Source organism: Thermobia domestica, chromosome 7 (genome assembly GCF_964235325.1).
Source record: "Thermobia domestica chromosome 7, izTheDome1.hap1.1, whole genome shotgun sequence".
Taxonomy (NCBI): domain Eukaryota; kingdom Metazoa; phylum Arthropoda; class Insecta; order Zygentoma; family Lepismatidae; genus Thermobia; species Thermobia domestica.
This window is the reverse complement of record NC_137460.1, coordinates 96,085,553-96,103,866: the sequence shown is the minus strand read 5'-3', so window position 1 is coordinate 96,103,866 and position 18,314 is coordinate 96,085,553. Positions and strand designations below refer to the sequence as shown.

General features: G+C 35.3%; 1 protein-coding gene across 1 annotated transcript in view; it reads left to right on the top strand.

Annotated features, from left to right (window-relative positions):
- The window catches only part of LOC145689261 (pickpocket protein 19-like), a 103,718-nt gene that overhangs the window by 72,322 nt on the left and 13,082 nt on the right, over nt 1-18,314 (top strand). Inside the window, exon 7 of the mRNA XM_081763397.1 lies at nt 14,538-14,629. Coding sequence (XP_081619523.1) covers nt 14,538-14,629 — 92 coding nt within the window. The remainder of the gene's footprint in view (nt 1-14,537; nt 14,630-18,314) is intronic.

Genomic DNA, 18,314 nt, shown 5'->3' with positions numbered 1-18,314 from the left:
AAATATTAGTTTCCCGAGTAGGGTTTGTGACAACAAGTTCATGTACTTTAAGACAGTTAAACTGTGATCATTGATTAAGGAAACCTAATGCGACACAATAGTGATAAAACTTCAGTTACTGATGGACGAACATAGTTTTGTGAACTTAGGCACTTAAGTGATTTAATTGTGTAACATACATGAGCATACAAAATGCGAAATTGTGGGAGATTCTCGGCAGTAGATTGTTTCTGCGGCGACGTGACAAAATTTCTTTATCGGTGTCCTCAGCTATCATGAAACTCGCCGATCTACACAGTTGATCCGTATTCTTTACTGGAGCTAAGAACACATATTTAAATATGCTCAAGTATATGAACATATTAAACTACAGAGTTAAAATCAGTTGGATGAAATGGATTCAACTGCTGGGATATTTTGCAAGCAGTACTTTTAATCTCAATAATTTAACATGACCCAGATTGGAAAAAGAAATATGTAAAATGTGTAACTCTAAATAATCTATCCCAGATACCTGGGCTCACATTTCAAATTATTAAATCAGACAGTGCCTGATACAAAGAAAAACTAAATACATGGATATGTGCCAAAGCAAGGAAAAAGTGAATAGCACTCGTGCAGGTAAGAAAGGCATCACAATCAACCCAACGGAATAGATCCTATACATACAAAAGCATGAGTGCTAATGAATACCGAATGGTGATGTAACGAATTTATAGTTACAAAAGTAAACATTGGGTACTTAAGTTGTTTATAAAGCTGAACAGGTTCGCCTAAGGCATTAGATTGACCAGTATCTAAATATATGAGAGACCTTGGGCAATAATATTAAGTATTTTTTTAAAATTGTTTTTAGTAAAGTGGAAGAAAGTGTTCAACATTCTCATTCCATAACGTACAAGCAACCAGTCTCCAATGTCCATGTGCAGGTATGTTTTCTAAATTAAACTGTGAACATACTGTTCTATGGTTCAATTACAATCCATCTTTTCATAAGTCAATTCCACCAAAAGTAGTGCTTCTCATTATTTTTGGGCGAAACGCTAATACACATAAACGTTGCGTTGCATCCCACTTAATGTTAAATTAGTATTCAACAATTTTACCACAATGTAAGATTTTAGTGTAATTCAAGTTGTCTTGTGAACTGATGGAGTGTTTGCTTTCTCCGAAAAGAGGACAATATATGTAAGGCGAAAGCACATGTGGCAGCTTAACTTAATACAAGAAATGTATAACGAGTAACTATTGGGCAAGGTTAGCTTGAGAATACCGCTGCGAATATAACGTTTCCTTTACCACATTCGTTAGATATTGTAACAGATGATGTTTCTGGTTTATATATTTTAGATAGAGAAAGCTCTGCTTGTTTGCAAAGTCGAATGTCTGTGTTTCCAGAGAATTTGGAGAAGTAGTGGTATCAGAGGTAGAGACAACAGGAATCAAGTATGGAATGTTTTGTCCTAGGTGATATTTAGTATTCGCAGTGTTCCTTTGAAAACCATGTGTTCTTAGAAGCAGTTTCTCTTTGAACTAGTGATATTCTCTCAACCAAGATGAATGATTCCTTTACTTTTTATACAAGGGAGGAAGTACACTGTACCTTCTCCAAGCTATGACTTCTCTGATCCTACCAATGTAGCAATCTATTTTGTAAAGAGTAAATTGGACATTGATCTAACTATAGAACCTTTGGACAGGACATATCGTCTGGGAATGAAACGAAGAACCAGGACTGTTGCAGATGTGGTGGTTGAAAGACACAGGCCTATAATTGGGAAATTTTTGTCATATCGTTACAGGGAAGTAGTGTGGAAAGCCAAAGTAAGTTGAAAGGCAGCAAATTTTTTTTAACACCGAATCTCTTACAACAAAACAACTGGCCTTACTTCGCTAAACTAGGCAATTTTGGGGGGTTCGTAATACTTGGACATCAGGTGGCAAAATCGTCATTACTCTGGAGAACATGAAGTATTATGTCAGCTCCTAGCGGCAGGTGCTTAACCTTATTAGTGAAAGGGGGTGAACTACGCCGTTGAGTGAGCGAGACTTGTACGTTTGGAATAAATGTGTAAAGTACAGTGTATTACTTCTTGTGTTGTATTAATGTATGTAATTTTCTTGTGCGTGGTGTGTGTGTGTAATTTTCCTATTAACAGCATTCTTATGTGTAACTGGTGTTCGGAAATCAGCATTTTTAATCACTCAGTTCTTGGTAAGTCTTTTTTACATGTTTCTTTATTTTTATGTGGCCTACATACTGAGTTTTTTTTATATATATATGTGATTCTTTCTAATTGACTTTAACAGTACTTAAAATTTAGCATGCCTCAAATAGAAAAACTTCCAGAGATAGCAACACTGACTTCAACTTCCACAAAAGTATTTCGTACCTATTCCTCCCCTAACGGGACTAAATATCACTTTCCACTCTCTCTCTCTCTCTCTCTCTCCTCCCCTTCTTTCCCTTTCACCCCCGACGGTACACTTACTGCAAATAGAATTGGATAAACCAGCAGCGAGAACAACCCTAAATATCATTCACCGCAACGCACAGTCACTTCTAAGCTCTTTCGATGAATTTCAAACTATTGTGCTCCCGCAAAATAGTCTGAACCTTTTTTGGATTCTAAACGTGGGCAAAGCCAAGTTTGAATAGTTGCCTCTATGAGTTACACGGTTATCGGTTCATAAGAAATGACAGAACGCAAAAGGCGTTGGTGGAGTTTGTATCTATGTGGGGGATGACGTTGATACGAAACTTCTGGCTATGTCACCACAGGAATACGGCTTCCGTACTGAGTACTTTATCATTGAATGCAGTTTCTGGAATGAAAAAGTTCTTATCTGTTCAGTGTACAGACCCCCAGAAACAAATTTTAAAAATTTCGAAGATGAAATGTTGCAATGCTTGCCCTTTTAAGAAAAATGTTTAGTTCTCGATTATTTTAATTTTAACATGCTGAAGTCGAACAGTGAAAGTGAAAAATTTCGTGATATTTTATCCGACCTTAATCTGACAATGTGCACTCTAAATATCACTTTCCATATTGCTACATCACATTCACTACTCGATCTCATGTTAACTAGTAATCCACAAAAGAAACTGTTCACTATGGGCCATTACCAACTCCAGGTTGATCTTACAACGATTTGGAGTTCGCCTGCTACTCTATGCATACTCCGAATTGACAATCAAAACTTATTTCGTACTTAAATTTGAAAAAATGAAGCTGACCTTTTCTATGTTGCGGCAAATATTCCTTTGCAGGTAATCTACAAGTCTTCGTCTATAGACGAAGAACTTAATTTCTTTAATACCGCGATATTAACAATACTTGATAAGCATGCTCCACTCATTAAACGCAAAGTGTTGTGACCTTCTTTCCCATGGATAACTAACGGCTAAACGCGATTCCTCTTATAGACAATACACGAAATCTCGTAAAGATAATCCAGTACAGCCTGACGACTGTTTAAAAAAATATAAAATCTTACGAAAAAGATGTACACAGTTAATTAGGAAAGCCAAAATGGAATTCGTCTCAATCCTAGCAAACAGCACTGGCAGCTCGAAAATGTTGTGGGTACAGTTAAGTATATTAGGGATCAATAACAGTAGATAACAAATTATGGCTAACAATAAATTTACTGCTGATGATCTTAATAACAATTTTTGTGATATTAAGATTTTAAGTAATACAGATTCTAAAATTACATATGATGAGAGTTCTGAATTTACAAAAATAGCTTTTTCCTTTGAATGTATCAGTCCTTTAACAGACTTGAAGGCCATCAATACGGTAAAATCAAATGCTACTGGAGCTGACCAAATTAGTATTAAATTTATTTTTTAAAAAAATGCCTTTTATACTAAATCCCATCACTAATATTTTCAACTGTTCCCTTATGAGCGACACTTTTCCATCTGTTCATGCCGCGATGGCTCACTGGTAGAACGTTCACCTTTGGTGCTTGGGGTTCCGGGTTCGATCCCAGCCCCCGCCAAGTGAACTTTGTGGTGGACAAACACTGTGTGCATGTGGTTTCTTCGGGGTCTCCTGTTTCCTCTAACTTTCTTCATTCCACCATTTCATTCATTACTCATCAACACCGTCTCCTTTAGCCTAATCGGCATATCTCTGGTACGTAAAACTCAAAGATTTCATTTACTTTTCCATCTGCTTGGAAAACAGCTAAAGTTCTTGCATTCCCCAAAACAATACCACAATTTTCGGTCAATTAGTATTTTACCTGAACTTTCAAAGGCATTAGAAAACATTGGTAAAGATTAAATTTGAACCCATCTAATGAAATACATTTTTTCAATCCGTTTCAATCAGGCTTCAGAAAGTACTACAGTACTGCTTCACCTATTACTTATGTCATTAACGACATTAGACTAGCAATAGGTAGAAAGCAAGTAACTGTTCTTGCACTACTGGATTTCTCTAAAAGTTTACAATCAATTATACATAAGACTTCCATAAATTAGCGACGAAATTTAACTTCTTCAATGGTGAAATGGGTCAAAAATTATCTACAGTAACGGAAGCAATTTGTAACCGTAGTCGATACTTCTTCCGCACTGCGGAAGCTCACGGACGGAGTCCCTCAAGCAAATGACCTTGGCCCTCTCTTATTCTGTCTCTACATTAACCACCTTCCTCCTGTCTTATAATACTGTAAGTGTAACCTATACGAAGATGATTTTCAAATATATATCTCAGGTCAACCCGAAAACTTGGACAATTCAATTCAGCAAATGAATCACAATTTGCACCACATTTACTTATAGTCAAATGAAAATGGATTAACCATAAATCCACTTAATTCGAAGTGAATTTGTGTCTCCTCTAAACGACTTATACAAATGCACCGTTCGAATATACCAGCACTATAGATGAATGGAAAAAATATTCCATTTTCTCAAAACTGTTGCAAATCTTGGTGTAATAATATATCAGTTTCTTGAGTGGAAACCTCGCATTAACGCTGTATGTAAGAAAGCGTTCTGGTTTTTGCATTCACTCACTAAAATAAAGAAAACTCTACCCACTGAAACAAAGCTACTAGTTGTAAAATCTCTAATATTTTACATGTTAGAAGCTGATGCAGTTAATCGCTCATCAACTTACGTTTTTAAGTATGAAGAATTTCAACGCATAATTACCGATACTTTGAATCTTCCTACTAGGACCTCAGCTAACTTCACGTTAATATATAGAAATTTGCCAAAAAGTCCAAACTTGAATTTTACTCATAACCTTCAAAATTTACAACGCACCATAACTTCGATGCACTCCTTACTTCAACACGAACAAAATTCTTTGTTGGATAAGATGCCGCAGCTACATCTTTCCACCACATTCCCGTGGACCATAATTGGTATAGCCATTCTGATTATCATATTATTGATTGGTCTTGGCATATTCTTATATTTTATTTATAAACGCATTATTAATAACAATGCCTCGTAGACATTTACATTGTACGGGATCTCCACTAATTATCAATCGTAATATTTTTTTTTCCTCTCTCTCCTTCCAGTATGGAGCATCTTCATATAACCGTATTAATTGCAACTTTTTTAGTATTCCTAAGTCTTATTATTTTATACATATTATATCATCGTCTTCGCTCGTTACCAAACAAATCTAGAACGACCCGCATAGAAATTTCATCTCCTATTCCATTGGAAACATTTAATACCAATAATACAACTAAGGAGCAACCACTAAGACAGACTAAAACTCCACTTACTATAAGTGAATTAGTATATATTTATTGACGCCAAGCCAAAAACAGCCCTATCTCGAGGAAAATGAAGTATCATGTACCATGTACGATCCTGCCTGTTTATAGAGACCACCTGTTTAGTGCTATATTCCCCTACTACATTACTGCTCCGAAAAGTGATTTTCATTTATTTCAGTGCCACAAGTGTTTAGTGCTCAGTGATTTTTTGCATGTGATTCCTCAGTGTTTCCAACTATCACATAAACAAAAATAACCCTTCGGATTATTTTTAAACAAGCCAGGGGGTGTAATATCCCATGTGTTTACAAACAAATCCACGCATCAAGTATTTATAAACACTACCTCGTGCTTCATCAAGAGGAACTTCCAACAGGGGGACCTGCAATTACCTGCAGACGACGTTTTGCCCCTCCCGGAGCAGAAGACGAAATTGAAGCATCGCCACAGCCACCCAAGGGACACTATAAATTGGACAGAAGAATCCAGCTCAGTACCAGTTTTCTGGTGACCCTCCTTTAGTCTGCTACGGGACTCTTGGAGTAACCTAACCCCAGGCCTCTAGTCTGCTACGGGACTACGCCTATCCTATCTCCTGGCTTAGCCTACTACGGGGCTCTGTCTGGGAATCCCAACCTCAGCCGCTTAGCCTGCTACGGGGCTCTGTCTGGGAATCCCAACCTCAGCCGCTTAGCATGCTACGGGGCTCTGTTGGCGACTTAACCCGCCTCTACTTGCTACGGAGCATTGGTTCCTTAATTCCACTCCTCTTAGCCTGCTACGGGGCTCTGTTGGGGATCCTGTCTGCGACCTTACGGTCAAAGACCACCTTTACTCACACTGATTATAGAGAAATCGATTTGTATAGTATTTTGTAAAAATACTTTTATAGAGGAACTTTTTATAATAAAATACTGGTAGTGGGAGTCGATTCCGGACGCTCTTTTTATTAACAGCTCTATCTCTTCCTTATATATGAGACAAAAATACACAAAGTTTTACAATATATATTACCATTTCTACTCTTTGATGACAAAAAAGTTGAAACAAGAAATAAATTGATCTGTACCACTTTCAGTTTCAATAGAGTTAACGAATGAGATAGTGTCTACTCATGGATGCGGAACTGATTACAAAGAAAAATGATTCCCTTTATTTGTTACAGATTTCGTTCTACTGTGATAAACGTTCAAACCAAAGTACGTAATATGAACCATATTCAGTTTTGAAAAGAGAATTAACAGAAAAATAAAACGTGTTCTTATGACGTTCAGTCGATTACAGAAGAACGTTTCTCGTTACCTTTAGCGGTTTTGCTCTGATATCTGTTAAAAGAAACACGGAAAGACGAACGAATACTATACTACTACTACTACTGATAATAATAATAATATTAATAATAATAATATAATATCGTTTAACAGGGTGAAACTATGGCAGCACTCCATAATGTGCGAGTTCAAAATTCAAACTTGAAGAACTACATCTGTGTATTTCTTTCTTTTATGCGATAGAGAAATAAGATAAAATATAGAACCTATTTCTTGGACGCTTCATGCATATGGACTCATAGTTAAATAATACATTATAAGCGGAGAACGAATTATAATGGCATTGATATATGTATGACACACATTGGACAACACGCTGTAAAGAATACACTTAAATCCTAAATTGAGAAATTTTACTACCATCCAGTGTCCATCAAAACATTAGGTGCTCCACGGGCTTACCTACTGTAGTTTTCTGTTTTAAATACACATGCAAAATATGACGCATATAGGCATTTGTCGTACTAGAAAAATACTCGTCCCGACTTATTGGAGTTACAGTACATATGAGTGAAATCACTTTTGTTGTTGATCTTACACCAATATCCACCGACGCCAATTTCTGTGTAATTACGATGGGGTAGTTTAAGTGTGTTTTTCATTATGATACATATCAGAAGATTTTTACAGACTTATAATAATGCACACAGTGACATTAACCAACCCTTGGGCGGATTTGGCTCTATTGGTGTCACAGGATATGTTCCAGTGACATGTGTATATCTTTATGACGTGTTCAATTTTCTAAAACCTTGAACGGATGATAATTAGTATCCTCCATTGACAGAAACTGTTTATTTATTTTCCTTTGCATATTAATTATTGCTTATGATTTTGTTGTCAGTAATGTGCTTGCTAATACTGGTAATGCTTGAAACTTCGTTATAGCCAGAAAAATAATTTTTACTACTAAACTGCAGTAAAGAACCATTTGTACGCTAAAAATTTCCAAGGTTTCTTTAAAAATTATCTTGAATACCAAAATGAGGTCGCATGTGTCTTATTTAAACAGGATCAACAGAAGTATTGGCATGACCCTATAGACATTTTCGTTATCCAACTCAGGGCCTCATTCACCATAGCGTAAGTGCGAATAAGTCATAGATAGTTCGGTCCGGATTTTGCGTCATCTATTGACATTTTGCTTATGCTTACTGAGGGGCCGTGGGCCGTGAAATGCATATAATCACCCAGCTTACATAAGACCACCTTGATCCACCTCAGGATGGTCATAAAGGACCTTGTTCCTCTCGATGGGTATAAAATTATCAAAGGTATCAATTTCGGATAATTCTCTTTTTGGTCTTTCATGTCATCTTTGATGAGATCGTATTACTCTGTATCGTTATATGGTTGAGTACCTTGTTTCGGTCCCTCCTTAAATTTTGGAGTAATCTCGTTTCTTTTGATGGGTATAAATTATACATTTCGGGGGTTTTAGACCACCCCTTTCATGAGGTCTTATTACATTATATCTTTATATGGGTTTTTAAAGTCCTGGAATCCTTTGCAGGAGTACTTAAGATCATTTCCTTAAGTTTCAAATTGTCAAATTTGATATGGTGGTACTGTGATCCACTTCGGTCCTTAAAAATGATAGACCTCAGAGGTAATTACGTTACGAACAGGGACTCATTATATTCTTTAACCTTAATTTTGAAAAGTACCAATTTTAATGTAACGTAGGACCTCGTGGTTTATTTCGTTATCCTTGAATGAGGATTGATTACCATGTTATAGACATTGGAGCTCTTCCAAGGTAATAAATATGAATAGACCATGGTCCGGAGTTCGATTCTTGGTGATAGTTTAGGAAATCTCTGATTTCGTTGTGTTTATTTTGAGTTTCACTTCCCATCATTACAGCCTTTCGGTTAAGGAAGACGGTGACAATAAGAAAATGAAGGAAATAGGAGAAAACCTATGAACATCACAAACATACACGTTTGGGGATCGAACCAGAGATATTTCGCATCAGAGATATGCGGCCTACCACTGAGTCACTGTACTCATTGAGAAGTACTAGTTCGTTTTCACAATAGATTTATGTTTCTTGAAGACATGGTGTTGAAAAGGAACTTTCTTTAGGATTGTGGGATTTGCCATTTAGTTTCTTTTCTGTATACGACTTCCACTTTTCTTTGTATGAACTTGAAGGAAACCTTGCTGACTCATAATGCAGTGCCAAGCGTTTGATAGTCAGTAGCAATTAATTGTAGGGTTATTGTTTAGTTGGCTATAATTAGAGATAAGATAGTATTTAGTAAACCTTTATGAATGTTCAATTGTTGGTAGTGACGTAAGTTCGAAACTAGATATGCTTATATCGTTCGAGATTTATGTGAAGCTGTAACCCAGCGCCTTAGTGATACTACAACAATGAATCCGTAACAATGATTTCTAAGTGTCGTCAGCACTAAATTACTTTTTATCACAATGAATGGAATCATTCTGTCGGAGAAGTTTCGTGACGAAAATGCTTTATAGAAAATTTGAAATCAGAATTACGTTTAATACGCAATTTGTTTTTTTATTTGAGAAATTAATTTTGTTTGAAAATGTAATTTTCTATAGTATACAAAAGTTTTTTTTTTAATTCTAAAACAAGAATTTTACGTTGAAAACAGAAATTCTTTCTTATACAAAATCTTTATTTTTAAATTTCAGAAACAGTATTTTCTTTGAAAACTGACTTTTTTTCTACTTGTTTTGACTTTGTTTCCCAAAACAACTGTAGATCTTTTTTTTTCAGATTTGGTAAGAAGATTATGATTCTGGGTTCTGTAAATGTTTTCTGGTGTACCGATGCACATTTTTTTCCATGCGACTTTGTAACGATCATTTGTTCCAGACTGTTGGCATTTAACATTTGGCTCGCTGTATAGTTCAGTGAAAATCCACAAGGTTTGGTACATATTTGGTTGACTTCGTGTCAGGGTCATAAATTTCTGCGGCATGCTGTTTCGGTCCACCGGACAAGATTTTTTCTAATCAAAACATTGTTCAAAGTTTTCTAACTCATTTCACATTGTCCAAGGAGTACTTCTGGTTCTATCATAGGCTTGGTGGATGCACGAGTATTACAGAGTCTGTGTCAGAATATACCATTCTTTTATGCAGCAGTTCTAAATATTTGAGGATATGCAGAGTTCTAGATGAGCATGACACGTCGTAAATGTGCCGACGACAACATTAGCATTGCAATTATCTATTGAAACATTAAATTCATACTGCCAATAACACTATAATAAATTATTCACAGCTTAAAATTGGTTGACTTGTATATCTAGAACTGTTAATTTCTGATAATTTTTTTGGGGGTCTTTAATGATTGTCGTCTGAGTTAAATTGAACCTTATGGCGAGTCCTACCCAAAATGCATACAATCAGAATTTTGGGAGGCTACGAAGTGCTGAAATAGTCATTATATCCATTGCATGCAACGTTATTCCTTCACTAAGTTGTACCGTTTTGAAGATATTGTTTTTCTTCTTTTGCGCCGCACTTTGTCGGCCGTCCAGAATCTTCCAGCTTGGATTTCAAAACTGTGTTATATATTCGCTAAATAAGCCCCCAGTCTTTGTTTTAGGATAATATATTGTATGTCGTAGTCCAAAATTTCGTAGATTCCAATTACTTGATACCCAAGTTGAATGACTTTTTGAATTTCATAATACACACACGTCCCTGTGAGATATCCTTTGCTATCGGATTCCGTATTGATTTAATTCTGTGACACAGACAGCACAAAGTGGAAGCAACAACTTCTCATTTGAGCGAAATGGGAGCACTGGGTAGAGAATATTTGGACTAGACAAGAATTTTCACTTAATTAAACCGTTCACATCTTGAATGAAGGGCATTTCTGGATCACTTTGTAGATAAGTTCGTGGGTACCCTATCGGATACCGTCCACATTTGTTGATTTACGAATACAAAGAAACAATATCCAAGTATCAAATATCTTCATTTTCATTTGGTATGTCGTATAACTTTAAGGTATTAATACAAATACCATAGATTCTATCTCTTGGAGTTAACGGTGAATTATTAGTGTAAAGATGTGCGCTTAATTGAGATCCCAATCCTTGATTGTAAGACTATGAAATTCTCATTCCCACATTTCTTACAATTTATACCCCATTAACGTAATAATTTCATTTTACGCTGTGTGTTCTCTCCTAGCGATAACCCATGGTCTCTTCGAATGCTCACCCGTGGAATTTACATCCTAGGAACTCATACACATTTTCTTCTTCGGTCTTTGGATTCTTCTATGGGAACCATCCAGATAAAAACCAGAAACAAAAGTTCATTTTCCTTCTGCATCATGTATAACTTCATGTTGCTCTCTTTCTTCAATATACGAAAGCCACTGCAATGCAATACCAGATTGATTATTTCAGTGACGGTATCCTCACTCAGGAAGAATACTAATGTTGTTGGGTTTTAAGAAATTTCGTCGATATACTAAATTGCACGCACTTGCCAAAGTGACAGCATCCGGGAAAACATTTATCTACGTTTCGGCTTCAAAAGTTGCCATAAAAGATTACACGCCAGTCGAAGTACATTTCCTGGACACAGTATTTCACCATTCTTCTTGGAAAATTAAGGTATGGTGGTTCATTGTACCATGTTGTAATTTTTTCTTGCTCAACTACATTCATTTTATCTGCACTATAATAATTCGTGTACGATACTTTTTCCACATAGGCTAGATTTCCGGCAGTTTTAAAAGAGTGTGGAAAATATCGTTTAGTCACCGGTAAACAAAAAACCTTGGATAATTTACTGAATGACATTGGTATATAATTTAAGGAGTCGATAAATCATGACTGATTCACTTTCATGCTTAAAATCTTTGCTCCTTTCAATATCGAAATCGGTTTCAATTCATTTTTTTCCACTAAGGATTTAAGGATAAAATGACGATCATTATGTGATAAACATATACGTTGCTTGATGTTGGGTCTTGGTTAACGTAGAAGGCAAGAAAAGCATTTATGAGGTCATGTTGAAAAATATGTTCATCTCTCCATAAACTTGACACAAATGTTGAATATCTTGATCTTCAACACAGCTGTAACATATTTGTTGGGCCACCAGTAAATTGCGCTGTCATCATCAAATATTTTTTGTGGCATCCATAACATAGACAACAATCATAGCTTCTTTACATGTAACACTGATGGAACACCAGTTCCTATTAAATTGTATCAGACATCATGTAGCATTGGGGAACAACGAAGCATGTTTACGACACACATTACAATAATAGTCTGTATGATGATGTTACATTTCATCTATATGAAGAAACGAATAAATGCATAGACATTTGGAACACTGTTTAACTATCTTGCATATTGGACGGTCTTATGATATGATAAAGTTATCTTATTTGCATATTTGACCATAAAATTCACGATTACATTCTGGACACTGTTTTTCCATATTAGTCTTATTGCATGGCGGTTTCTGTTTACATTTCTCATACATAGCAGAACAGCTTTTGACGTGCTCTATGAAGATAATCATTTTTGGGCGTGGAACACAGCAGTAATTAGTAGAAAAAGCGGACGTAAATGATGTGATGATATCATAATGAGAATTGCTGTACGTTAAATTGATTGGAAGATTGTTTTCGCACCAGGCCCTTCAAATAAATTATCATCTCCGGAAAAGCTTGTCTATACAATAATTTTGTAATTGGCCAAGTAGTTGTGCAATTGTCACAACTCTTCCACGGATCCACCATGGTCTATACCCACATTAGATTGAAACATTTGCTCTGATTCTCATATTGTTTGTATATTTTCTTACTTATATCCTTGTACTTCGTCAGACCATAGCGATCACGATAGCATAAAACAAATATTTAATATGTGTTGTTCATTCGTAGAATACAATTCTTGCGTTTTAGTTACCCATCATTTGATAAACGCTAATCCAAATCAAGTGGCACATTTACAAGATTTAAATATATTAAAATATACACGAGAAAACTATCATTAGTTTGTAAGATATGATCGAATGAAGCCCATTAGGTCTCCAATGTGAAAGGATAAATAAAACGCTTATTCTTCTCATCATGAAATAATATGAATAATCCAACCATCGATGATTCGTCAACATTTTCCAGTAAATAATCCAACACATGTTGAATTGAGGTGTGTGAACCCACTCAATAATATCAGTGTCGCTAGTATGAGTATTCGTTCAAATGTCCAATATTCGTCCTTCGAGATTAAATGCCTATAATGTCTGTTGCCTTCTGTCAAAACAGTAAACCTAGAGTCACATCTATTCAAACCAAATAGATAGCATAAACAAAAGGTATGAAAATGACGCAGGCAAAGAAACCTGTTTCTAGTCAAGAAACAAAAAAAAACTAGAATTAAAAATGGAATTCAAATATCAGTACGGTATTTCTTCATGAACAGAGAGAGGGGGAGAAACATTTAACGGTATCTAAGTGACTACACTGTAAATCCTTAAAGAAATAATTCTCTTATTTGTTTATAAACTGAAAATATTAAATCGTACCATTGATATTACATCTTACATAGTAATACTGCTAAAAATGTTACTGATGTCAGAGTGGAAATCAATTCCCAGATCTATTTAGTAGAAATACATCAACATATAACTGACCTAAGTTTCTGTTGAGATAAAAAGAATTGAGGAACAAATTGATTTTCCAATTGCTGAGGCGTGATGAAGAGAATCATTGTAGTAAGCATTCTTTGTTATCCTCACACTGAGTTTTGAAACGTATAATAAACGATAAAACGTTCTCGTTGCGAAAACAAAATCTCATGCTCTTGTTTTGTAAAATGTTAACAATATTCTCAACCACTCTTTTCGAGAATTGAGTTTCCTCATAACTAAGTAATTAGCGTACGAGGAAGTGCACTGTGTTTCTACCTCTCAAATGCTAGATTAATAACTTTTTATGAAGCGTATAGACGGTACATATTCCATTCGTAATTCACTAGTTTCTACTACTTCAAATATTAGTAGACTTGTGAGTTTTTGCTGAGACCTTTAGTAGAATCTAATTAACTTCTTATCACTATTTATCTTTGTTTTTGTACTAATGCGATGAACTCTCAAAGAAGAAGTGGTTATTTTTTTATCACTTCTGGTTTGAAAAGAATATAAACGGATGAGATAGATTCGTTAATACGACCTGAATTAATTTCAAGAATGCATTCCTCGATATCTTTAAACGCTTTTATTTATTGACAAACTAACTAACTAGAGTAACTTTTCGGAATTAGTTCTAAGAAGGCAGTCCAGTGTTTCTTTTACCAGAAGTGTACATACATATTTGCAGCAAGTAGAAATAGTTTAAAAATAGGTTTGTACGTGTTTAGCGATATCTGACTGTTCAGAAGGCATTAGATAAAAATTAAATTTGCATTTTTCAATAATTTTATTTTTCAGACAAGATGTAGGAGGTGTACTAGCGCCGCTAATTAAGTTCCCAACTATACGATACATGCGCGATGTTGTGTTTGGAGATTTAGAAATGCTAGGTAAATGTTTGTATTATATTTTAGATTTTAATACCCTAATTAGTCTTAATAAGAAGTAGAAGATAGCATTGAATTTACTTTCCATCATTCTAAGGTTTCAGGACATTAAATTTATTCATGGTTTCATTATAACATAAACTTAATAACATCTTTAATATATATTAAAATAACGACTATGCTAGATCTCGTAAAAGATAATGCCAAGGTATTTTATTTTTAAAGTTATTGAATCATTTATATTCAAACTATCTAGCAATGCTCCTGGCTAGAACAATAACAATAGTCATAATTAATATCGAAAGTTTAATTGCATAATCTATTAGGAATTTGAAAACAGTTACATAACGTAAAAGGTACTCCCTCTATACGATGTTGCTCCAGTCACGCCAATTACTCTGATATGCATTTTTACAACTTTGTTTTCTGTTTTGAAATAAAATGGTGCATTGTAATGGATTTTTTCTGCAGATTCTGAAAATGACCTTCAAAGTTATATAACGCGTCAGGTTTGTCACAAATCACGAATATGTGAAAATTAAACAAACAAGCCTTTTAATGACAAACAACATGAGTGGTGTTGTTTGCGGTAGCTTCAAGTTCACTATAATATTCTTCGGCCAACAAGCAGGGTACACAAAATACACTTCCTTTTTGTGTGAATGGGACTTCAGAGCAGAAACTGAACACTGGGTTTGGAAGCAATGATCAGTCAGAGGTACCTTTATACCTGGAGAAAAGAACATTATTTCAGTTCCATTGGTTCATTCCTCGAAAATTCTGTTGTCAGCGTTACACATAAAGCTAGGTTTAAAGAAGCACTTTATGATAGCCTTAAGCAGAAACAGTGAATGCTTCCAGTGTCTTGGTATTAAGTTTCCATCAATCACATCTGGAGAGATCAAAGCTGGCATTTTTACAGGTCTACAAATAAGGAAATTGATGGCGGACAAAACATTCGAGAAAACTATGAATGAGACCGAATTGTAACCATAGACTGCATTTTAAAATGCGGTACAAAACTTTCTGGGGTACTCGAAGGCTGAAAATTACAGCATTTTAGTCAACTAATTGTTGGAATCTTGTAAATTGCTTGACTGTAACATGAGCATGAAAGCGCACTTTCTTTAAGCCTATCTAAGATACTTTCTTGATAATCATGTTTGCTTGTACGGACGAACATGACAAGCTTTTCAATCAGGACATTAAACTGATGGAAAAAATATAACAGGATAGGTGTACTATCTATATGATGACCGCCTATTGATGGATGTTTAAAGATAAATGTAATATGGAAGAATACCGAGGAAAATCCAATAAAGAGGAAGTTTCAAGTGGAGAGTAGCTGTTAATATTAGGAAAGTATGCATTGAAATATGTATTTATAGTCTTACACAACCATTCCATTGATCTAGAATGCTATTCAACATCTTACAAACATTGTCATATATCAACATCATTTAAAAAAATACGTGTTTCTCAATTTCACCATTTTCGTGATTTGTGAAAAATCCTGGCGTAATACAACATTTTGAAGATCATTTTCGGAATCTGAGGACAAAATCCATTTCATTACACATCTTTCTTTTCAGATCAACATGACCTTCAATATTAGTGGTATCTGCAATTGAATTTCCTCACTGTGCCTTCAGTACTGAATTATATCACATCTGTGAACATGAAAGCCACCACACAACAATTTTGCTTGTTATCACGAAATAATTGTATTCCATTGAGACTGTGGATTAACCATGTGTATAAGCGATGCATAAGTTTAGCTTAATGCTGCACGATAGTGTCAACCTGAAATTGTGGGTAGTGTATGGATGAATATGAAGACGTGAATAGCAAATCTGTGTTGCTAAAAAACAAGAATCATTAATGCAATTTCCTAGGCATAAAGAAAAAGGTCTAGCGTACGCTAAATTCCATACATATGTGAAAATGGTTTACATTAAAAGTGGGGCATACTTTTGCTGCAACATGGTAGAAATTTCGCAATTTTAATAAATGCTCTCATAGTTGACTTGCTACAACCTCATCTTTCAGCTTAGGTGAAAAGTGATAAGGGAAATAGACTTTTTATGAAAAAATAGAGTTTCTGATGAGAACTAAAGTTCCTACTTTAGGGTAGAGTGAAAAATTGAAGTTTGGAAATTTGAAATTGGCTAGTGTGCAAAAGTTGTCATTCAGTCCCTACAAAATTCACAAAAAAATCATCAAAATCAGATAATATCTTCTGCCTCACCAATGACCTTGAATATTGGCAAAAATCGAATTTTCTAAATTTTTATGATATTTTTTAGAAAATTGAGTTTAACAAATTTGAAATGGGCTATTGTGCAAAACTTGTCATTCGGTCCCTGTAGAATCTTCAAAAATGTTCTTGCAGATCAAATATCTTCTGCCTGTCCAACGACCTTGGAAATTGGTAAAAATCGATTTTTTTACATTTTTATTTATTTATTATTTTTTTAAGAAAATGAAATTCATCAAATTTGACATCGGCTAATGTGCAAAAGTTGTCATTCTCATGTCTTTCACATAATCTGCAAATTTTAATGGTTTAAAAGTATTAAAGGCACTTATAGTACTCAACAACAGTGTTTTCATTGTATCAATGCAATGAACAAATAGGAATACAAAATTCAGAATTTGAAATCACGTTTAGTATGAAAGCTGCAAATCATCGTCCTGGATTCAATCCTGACTCTTATGTATCCATCCCTTGCATACTCACCACACACAGAGGCAGATGTCTCCATCACTAGTTTAACGCAACGCTCTACTGATTGAGTGTGGCAAGGTAATGAATCATTGACATTCTAATCATTGACAGTGAAGTTCATTTTAGGAATAGTGATCTCTCTTCGTTCCTGGTTTGCTGGTGGTATTGCCTCACTGTTCTCACTAGCCTTCCGAATTCGTCGTACTGCAAGCTCTTTGATATGTTTTCTTTCATCAGCAAGCATTGCTATTAACATATTTTCTGGATGGCCGAAGAAGCCATTTCTCTGAATTAAGAGGTAAACAACATCTTTCAGGTCATCTGACAGATAACGGGAGAGGTGCACCATTTTCCATATATGTTTTGCACCTTCAGTGCACGATGGCTTGTTCTTGATAAGAACCATATTGGCGCATACACCTTGACAACGTATTCGGCAAGAATGCGAAGTTCGTTCGAAGTTTCTTTTGTAACAATATACAAACGAAGAATTCTACTCGCTGTTGTTGGCCATCCAGAATACTGAGTTTTAATGGGTTATGATATTCAACCCTTTCAGTCCATTTCCCGATCTGCACAGCTTTGCATATCGTGCATAGATACATTTGGTCTGAACTGAAGCCTTCTTTAACGTTGTCAGTTAGTTCCTCGACATCCCCTTCAATTTTCTCAATTTGAACTTTATCTAGGCTATGACTATTCTTTAACTGTTTTCGAATAGGTCCTGAAAATCCACTTGGTTCAAGTGTTGTGCCAACAATGTGTCGGATTAGATGACGTAACGGAAGATCGTTTGATGAAACAGCAAACGATCCACTGCAGTGGTCTTCCAAGGTCTTCTTCGAGAAGAGCGATCACTCCACCCTTAGCTCCCGTGGTTGTTGGAATGCCGTCACAACCAATAGCCAAAATATATTCCATATTGATAGACATCCCGGGAATGTTTTTACAAATGCTCTC